Here is an 8531-nt window from a genome sequence, read left to right on the forward strand (position 1 = left end):
TCAGTCAACCTGCCCCTGTTGTCAGAGTCAATTTGAGCACTCTATGATTTAAATTTAATTAGGAGACCATGATCACAGAAAGAAAAGAAAAGAGTGTGGCCACAATATTCTTTAGACTCTGGAGAAATTGGGCTGAAACAAAAATTCTTTTGAAATTGCAAGATCAGTTCTTTTTGCATATGCAGTTAAAAACTGGCTTGTTAAAAGCTTGGCTTCCCTGATAGCTCAGTTGGTAAAGAATCCATCTGCAATGCAGGAGACCCCGGTTCGATTCCTGGGTCAGGAAGATCTATCTCCTGGAGACGGGATAGGCTACCCACTCCAGTATTCTTGAGCTTCCCTGGTGGCTCAGCTGGTAAAGAATCTGCCTTCAATGCAGGAGACCTGGGTTCAATCCCTGGGTTGGGAAGATCCCCTAGAGAAGCGAAAGGCTACCCACTCTAGTATTCTGGCCTGGAAAATTCCATGGACTGTATAGTCCGTGCGGTCACAGAGAGTCACACACAATTGAGCGATAGTCACAAAGCTTGTTAAAAAAATATATACCTAGAGAAAACTTGAAGTTAACTCTTATCATGTCCTTGAGATACACAGCCCACCTTGCCTGAATCAGAAACTATGACATCTCTATCTGTTCAGGTATATATGTGTGTCTCAATATGTGTCTTTGTCTTTAGATAATATTGCTGAGTTTAATTTGTAAATGAACTCTATTCAATTGGTTTAAAGAAAAGTAAGCACTTACAAATGAAACTTGCCATTCTAAGTACAAATGCACTTAATTTTAAGAAAAATTAAGCTAAATAAATTTCAGATTCATGTAAACTGTGACGTATTTAGTATTAAGCTGATATTAATGTTTATTGATCTAATATAGACAGGTATAAGAGTCATTAACATTAAGCATAATATTTTCATTGTGGCTACATTTAATATAAGTTAAATAAAATTTTGTTATATCTGTTACAAGTTTGTCAGCACGGAAAGTAACTCCAGTGAAAAAATTTTTAAGGAAAGAATGCAAATTAGATTGGAGCTTTTAGATAAACTCTGTTAAGAATAATTATTCTTTAGGAATGTCTAAAACAGTCTGTCCAGATTTTGGTAACCTGAATTTCTAGGGTTATGCTAAATTAAGTGATGAAAAAGTTTATTGACTAGCTATGTCATTTCTAAATAAAATAAGATTCTGAAACACTGATAACTGAAAACTAATTTCCTCTTACAGAAAAACTAAAGACATTTTGGACTATTAATGAAGAATGTTTGGTGCCATCCTGAGATGTTTTCTATAAGAAAGCAAAGGTTTTTAGAAGTTCAGTTCAGTTCAGTCGCTCAGTCGTGTCTGACTCTTTGTGACCCCATGAACTGCAGCACGCCAGGCCTCCCTGTTCATCACCAACTCCCAGAGTTCACTCAGACTCGCGTCCATCAAGTCAGTGATGCCATCCAGTCATCTCATCCTCTGTCATCCCCTTCTTCTCCTGCCCTCAATCCCTCCCAGCATCAGAGTCTTTTCCAATGAGTCAACTCTTCACATGAGGTGGCCAAAGTATTGGAGTTTCAGCTTTCGCATCATTCCTTCCAAAGAAATCCCAGGGCTGATCTCCTTCAGAATGGACTGGTTGGATCTCCTTGCAGTCCAAGGGACTCTCAAGAGTCTACTCCAACACCACACTTCAAAAGCATCAATTCTTCGGCGCTCAGCCTTCTTCACAGTCCAACTCTCACATCCATACATGACTACCGGAAAAACCATAGCCTTGACTAGACGGACCTTAGTCGGCAAAGTAATGTCTCTGCTTTTGAATATGTTATCTAGGTTGGTCATAACTTTTCTTCCAAGGAGTAAGCGTCTTTTAATTTCATGGCTGCAATCACCATCTGTGGTGATTTTGGAGCCCAAGAAAATAAAGTCTGACACTGTTTCCACTGTTTCTCCATCTATTTCCCATGGAGTGATGGGACCAGATGCCATGATCTTTGTTTTCTGAAAGTTGAGCTTTAAGCCAACTTTTTCACTCTCCTCTTTCACGTTCATCAAGAGGCTTTTTAGTTCCTCTTCACTTTCTGCCATAAGGGTGGTGTCATCTGCATATCTGAGGTTATTGATATTTCTCCCAGCAATCTTGATTCCAGCTTGTGTTTCTTCCAGTCCAGCGTTTCTCATGATGTACTCTGCATAGAAGTTAAATAAGCAGGGTGACAATATACAGCCTTGATGTACTCCTTTTCCTATTTGGAACCAGTCTGTTGTTCCATGTCCAGTTCTAACTGTTGCTTCCTGGTCTGCATACAGATTTCTCAAGAGGCAGGTCAGGTGGTCTGGTATTCCCATCTCTCTCAGAATTTTCCATAGTTTATTGTGATCCACACAGTCAAAGGCTTTGGCATAGTCAATAAAGCAGAAGTAGATGTTTTTCTGGAACTCTCTTGCTTTTTCCATGATCCAGCAGATGTTGGCAATTTGATCTCTGGTTCCTCTGCCTTTTCTAAAACCAGCTTGAACATCAGGAAGTTCACAGTTCACATATTGCTGAAGCCTGGCTTGAAGAATTTTGAGTATTACTTTACTAGCGTGTGAGATGAATGCAATTGTGTGGTAGTTTGAGCATTCTTTGGCATTGCCTTTCTTTGGGATTGGAATGAAAAGTGACATTTTCCAGTCCTGTGGCCACTGCTGAGTTTTCCAGATGTGCTGGCATATTGAGTGCAGCCCTTTCACAGCATCATCTTTCAGGATTTGAAATAGCTCTACTGGAATTCCATCACCTCCACTAGCTTTGTTCGTAGTGATGCTTCCTAAGGCCCACTTGACTTCACATTCCAAGATGTCTGGCTCTAGATGAGTGATCACACCATTGTGATTATCCGGGTCATGAAGATCCTTTTTGTACAGTTCTTCTGTGTATTCTTGCCACCTCTTCTTAATATCTTCTGCTTCTGTTAGGGCCATAAAGAGAGGAAGATGTGTGTTTTTGGTAAACAGGGTATGAGGAATGAAATTGCATTTTATTAAGGGAAAAGAAAGTAGGTCTGGCTCACAGGTGACTGTTTCTGGGTGGGGAGAGTTTTACTTTGGATACACAAAGTAAAAAAAAAGAGGGCTTTTGGAAACCCAATTAAAAGAGTTTTGTACATGGTACAAGTTTTCTTAAGATGTTGAACTGCCTTTGAAATCTTTCATTGTTATTTTCGCTAAGTGAATAACTTGTTACACATTAAATATTGTATGGTAGGTGTTACTAATGCAGATATTCTAACAATTAAATGGAATTCATAAAGATCTGACATGTCCTGGTAAATGTTATTAGTCATAGTTATAGTTACTCTCTAAAATGGTATACGTCATAGCAGCAGCCAAGTTGCTTTGCCTATTGAATTGCAATGAGATTTTAAACATGCTTCTTAGGCCTGTCATCACAGAGGGCTATGGTTTCATTCTGACGCCTGTGCAAAAATATTACCTCTTCAAGATTTGTTTTAAAAGGGCAGGGGCTTTCTAAGATTAAATTAAAATTAACTAGGTAAACTAATTTTGTTATTAACAGAATTTAATATATTTAACATAAATTATAAATATATTTAATATAATATATATTATTTATTAGAGTTCTCTATATTGCCTGTTTCAAAAAGTGTTGTTTCTTACATTACCAAGTGTGTGACTGAGCCCCTGAGAAAACGATGGGCTACAGTTCCATACGAGATCAATGATTGTAATAGTGTGACCGCAGATATAAGAAGAAGCAACAAGAGGGACTATTTCCCTGGACCAAGAGGCCAGTAAGGTAGGTGTGGTCCAGAGACTTTTGCTGCTCATGGGGCCTGGTCCAGAAACAGCACACTGGGTGGCCCATGAGTGAAATCGTTGACAGACTTGGGAGTAAGCATTCCTAGCACCATGGGATAAAATGGCCACGGAACCCAAACCGTGGTCAACTTGTGGCTGTGAAGGGGCCCTGCCGACTGAAAACCAGCACTCGCTGCTGCCTCTACAAAGGTTAAATCGCTGCCCTTCACACCCCCTGAAGGAATTCAGGACGGAGAGCAGAAATCAGGCACTCACTTTGTGCTCTGGGAAAATGGACAAAACAGGCCTTCAGATAGTTAGATATCTTCGTGTAAGCATTTTCTTGAGCCCAAATTCTTACATCTTCTCATACCTAGAAAAAGGCTAAAATTGTTACTGGAGACAACTACTTTGGCTTATATGTTTATACCACATTAAAAGACTAGAACCTACTTGGACGAACTTAGACAGCTGGCTGCCTGGCAAAACACCAGGCCCAGATTGGCTTTCAGGCTCATTCTCCTGGAGAAAAAAAAAAGATTTATTTTGTCTGCTAACGTTCAGGTTGTTAGTCCTTCAACTACTACTAACTGGGTCTGTTGTACCTACGTTGATAACACTAGGTTAAAATACATAAATACATATATATGACCACTCCAAATGGCTCCATTCCTGTGAAGAGGGTAACCCAAGTGTTGACTCCAACTGGACCGAGATCAAAACTGCTACTGGTTCTTACTCCTGCTTGGACTGCTGGTTACAGTAATTCTTTTAGTGACCTTTGTTCCCTGCCTTTTTAACCTACTTGTCTAGTTTGTTTCTAAGGACACAAGAGCTTCCCAGACAAAGCGATGGTGATACCTGACCCCTGACCCCAGTCACACACTGAGCCTGACTCTGGTCATTCTCTGATCCTGGTCACACTCTGACCCCTGACCCTGGTCACACTCTGACCTCTGAGCCTGGTCACACTGTACACACTGACCCCAAGGTCTCTAGAGGAACAGGGAAGGGCATAGACCTCTTAGTAGGGAGGCTTCCCAGCAGAGCACCCAGACCCTGGCTGAGGCACATTCCTCCTCATCCTGTGCACAGCTGTGACTTCAGAAAGGCTCAGCCTGTATCTCCCCACCAGGGTCAGGCAGAAACTCTAGGAGGAGCTAATGCCCAGAGGCCAGACTTGTTCCAGAAGAAAAGGACAGGTGGGCACTGGACTGGGCCAGCCGCTGGGAGAATGGGCCAGGAGGAAGCTGGGGCGTGTGAGGTGCTGTCTGTTCCTGTTAGCCGCGCCCGGCATCACCCTGGCGGCCTGGGGAGCGGCAGAACCAGACAAGCCCGGCTGCCGTCTTGGCTGCCGCCCAGCCCTCCCTTTGAAGTGACCAGCCTGTCAACTTGCTGCGACAGCCTCTCATCCTGCATCTGAAACTCTGGCACCACCAGCTCGCTGTAGTGTCAGGAACCAGGTCCGGCGGGTGGAGCGTCTGACACCTTCTGGGTGTTTAGGGAAGGCTAGGCGCCCCTCCCCACCCTGGTGCCCAGGGAGACACAGCCCTCCCAGTCTCAGGATCAAAGACCACAGCCCACATGGAGCTGCTGCCCCCCGGGACTAGAAAAGGCCACTGGGGGCCATGGGGTGGGGTGGGGGGCTCCCAGGCAGAATTTCAGCCGCAGGACAAGAGGAGGGAAGGACACCCTGGAGCAGGCAGAGACGGAGCTGGAGGGGCGTGAGATCTGGACCTGGTGGGAGAGGAGGGAGGAGCGCAGCGGGGCTGTGGTGGAGCCGGGTGAGTTGGGCCCAGCCCGCCCAACGAGGCCTGTCAACAGCCCTGTCCCGCACCTACCCGTGCTGGCTGGGGCAGCGTGGGGCCCAGAGGGGAGAGGCAGGGTCACAGACAGGGCAGACCCTGGAGAGGCTGAGGCGCAGCCCCTGGGGAGGGGGGGGCGTGTGGACAGGCTGGGGAGCAGTGCCTGGAGCTGCTTGAACCTAGGACTGGATCCGTTTCTCCCCCTTCTGAGTCTGGGGCCAGGCCCATCTGTCAACTCACTGACCTGCAGCGGGGCCAGGGGCTCTGATCAAGGCATGCCAGACCCTGGAGGGGACACCAGGATTCGTGTCCCCCTGCAAACCCACCCCTCCCCCGCCACCGTCCAGGATCTTTCTGTTGACCCAGCAGTTTTGCTGTCTTTGTGCCCTTAAGCCTCTGAGCACATTTTGGCTGGTTGTCCAGGCGACAACTTCCCCATCAGGACGCCCCACGTGACCACCTCAAAGAAGCCGTGCACTGGGGCCTGGGCACCCTGGGAGGACTCGAACCCAGAACCACTAGACCGGGACTCAACACTGCAGAAAGGAATGGGCATCCAAGGCTCCTGACAGAGGCGGGAGTCAGGGTGCAGGGGAGCCCCCCTCTGCCGCTCCCTTCCAGGCAGGCTGAGGCCATCCTGAGGGGCAGTACTGTCTGGTGGGGAGAAGTCAGAGCACCCCCGAGGGAGTTACAGAGGCAGGCGAGGACCCCCAACCATAAGAGGGGGGTCATGAGGGTGCGGGGAGGGGCCCAGACTGCGGGAGGCGGAGGAATGAGGAAGGGGCAGGGAGGGGTGGAGGAGAGCCACCGAGGAGAAGCGGGTCCAGGTGGAGGTGGGTGGGGCCCCCAGGGAGGGGGCGGGCCTCCGTACCTCCGCCACCAAACCGATCCACCTAATCTGCTCGGCTGGCTGGTTGGGTGGCTGCACGGTGCTCCCATTCCCGAGGGGCAGGCCCCGGACCGACGTGCTTCAGGAACCAGACCATGTGTGGGACACGGCTGGCACTGCCAGCGCTGGTGCTGGCCACCTGCTGTGAGCTCGGTGAGGAGTGCCGGGAGGCCGGAGGGAGCAGCGGGGGCCAGGGAGAGGCAGAAAGCAGGGAGGTGAGGAGGGCGTGGGGCCAGGCACAGAGGGGCACCGGCAGAGGGGTGCCTGCGGTCCAGGGAGGGTGAGGACGGGGACAGTGGGAGGCGCTGTCAAGGGCTGGGACTGGCAGGGTGGTTGGCCGCAAAAGTCCTGGGTGCCCATTGCGGGAAATGGCCCTTCATGGGGGGCGTGGGCACCAGGGATGGGATCTCCGCTGGGGCAGGCGGGCAAGGTCAGAGTCACGTTCCCAGATTCCAGTGCCGTGGCTCCTCAGGCAGGACTCAGGGGATACCATGGCCACCCCGGGGAGGCACTGGGGTGGGGGCAGCAGCACGTGGAGAAGAGGGAAGCAGACGGGATATCCTGGGGCACTTGCGTCTCAGACACCCAGACCCTCACGGGCCCCACTCCCAATTCGAGGAGGAGCTGGTGGGCTGGGCCCCAGCCAGGCTGTGCCATCCAGGAGGAAACAGAGGTGTCTGGGAGACACAGTGACAGCAGTGGGGGCAAGGGCCAGGCTGCGGGGGCCCGGCTGGGGCACCGATGCTGGAAGGAGAGGGTCAGCCCACCAGCCTGCACCCTGACCCGCCTGCGTCCCTCTGGGCCTGAGCTTTCCTCCTCTCCCTCGTTCAGCTTCCACCAACAGGCACAGCAGACCCGGCTCAGCCTGCCTTGCATGCCATGTACCTCCCTGCCCGATCCCCGGCCCCCCTGCAGCGCTTGGGGTCCTGCATGTTGCTGATGAGGACCCCGGGGGTGTTGGGGGGGCGACCTGCTGCAGTGAGGTCCTCTGGGCCCCTGCCGGGCCCTTCACTGCAGAGGTGTGGGTGTGGCCTCACCTCCGCGTGCCTCCCCAGCACCCCTAACACAGCTTCATCTCAGCTTTGGCCAGCAGGCTAAGCCCAACCGCCAGGGGCGTACTCTGCCTCAGGACTCAGGGACCCAGCTCGCGGCTCTTGAATCTTCCTGGGGTTTTGGTTGGTGGGCGACCGGAGACTCGGTGGCATTGTCCCCCTCAAACCTAGGCTGTTGGGTCCCAAGGCTTGGGAGGGACAGGCCTGCCTGACCAGCCCTGGCCGCGCCCTTTCCCAGTGGTCGCCCTGCAATGCTACACGTGTCCCGAGCCCGTCAGCGTGTCCAGCTGCCACACCATCACCACCTGCAACGCCAGCGAGACCATGTGCAAGACCACACTCTACTCCCTGGAGGCAGGTCAGCGGGGCAGCTTGGGCAGGGTCCCAGGGTCAGGGCCGCCTCCAGCCCAGGCCCTGTGTGCAGAGAGTGGCCACCGCCTTTGACATTTCCAGAGAGAGCTTTTGGTCCCAGCAGCCAGGCTCCCTCCCTCTTTCCTCACCCTTCTTCCTGGAATGGGAGGCTCTTGCAGCCTTGCTGGGGAGTCACAGAGTGGCCTCACCCCTCGAGGCATCCTGAACAAGTCACTACACGCCCCGGGTGCAATGGTGGTGGAAGGAAGGAGGGGCCAGGTCATGGAGGGGTTGAGGCAGAGTGGGTGCTGTGGGAGGAGGCTGGGCTGGGGCTCGGGGGGCTGGCCTGACACTGGTGCCCCCATTCCCCCAGTGTACCCCTTCCTGGGGGACTCCACGGTGACCAAGTCCTGTGCGAGCAAGTGCGTGCCCTCGGACGTGGACGGCATCGGCTGGACCCGGCCCGTGTCCTGCTGCAACACTGACCTGTGCAACGTGGACGGGGCACCCACCCTGGGCAGCCCCCGCAGCCTGGCCGGCACCCTCCTGCTGATCACCCCACTCTTGAGCCTCCATCTCTAGACCATGGCCCACAGCCCCGTGTAGCCCAGCCCCCAGCGCCTCTGAAGAATCACGGCCCA

At 51.4% G+C, this 8531-nt stretch overlaps 1 protein-coding gene across 1 annotated transcript; it reads left to right on the forward strand.

Moving 5' to 3' along the window:
- Positions 1-6485: 6485 nt before the first annotated feature.
- LYPD2 (LY6/PLAUR domain containing 2) lies at positions 6486-8531 on the forward strand. Its single transcript, XM_069600790.1, has 3 exons — positions 6486-6640; positions 7778-7897; positions 8264-8531. The coding sequence occupies exons 1-3, from the start codon at positions 6583-6585 to the stop codon at positions 8470-8472; spliced, it is 387 nt and encodes a 128-aa protein (XP_069456891.1). The 5' UTR covers positions 6486-6582; the 3' UTR covers positions 8473-8531.

This window comes from Ovis canadensis, chromosome 9 (genome assembly GCF_042477335.2).
Source record: "Ovis canadensis isolate MfBH-ARS-UI-01 breed Bighorn chromosome 9, ARS-UI_OviCan_v2, whole genome shotgun sequence".
Taxonomy (NCBI): Eukaryota; Metazoa; Chordata; class Mammalia; order Artiodactyla; family Bovidae; genus Ovis; species Ovis canadensis.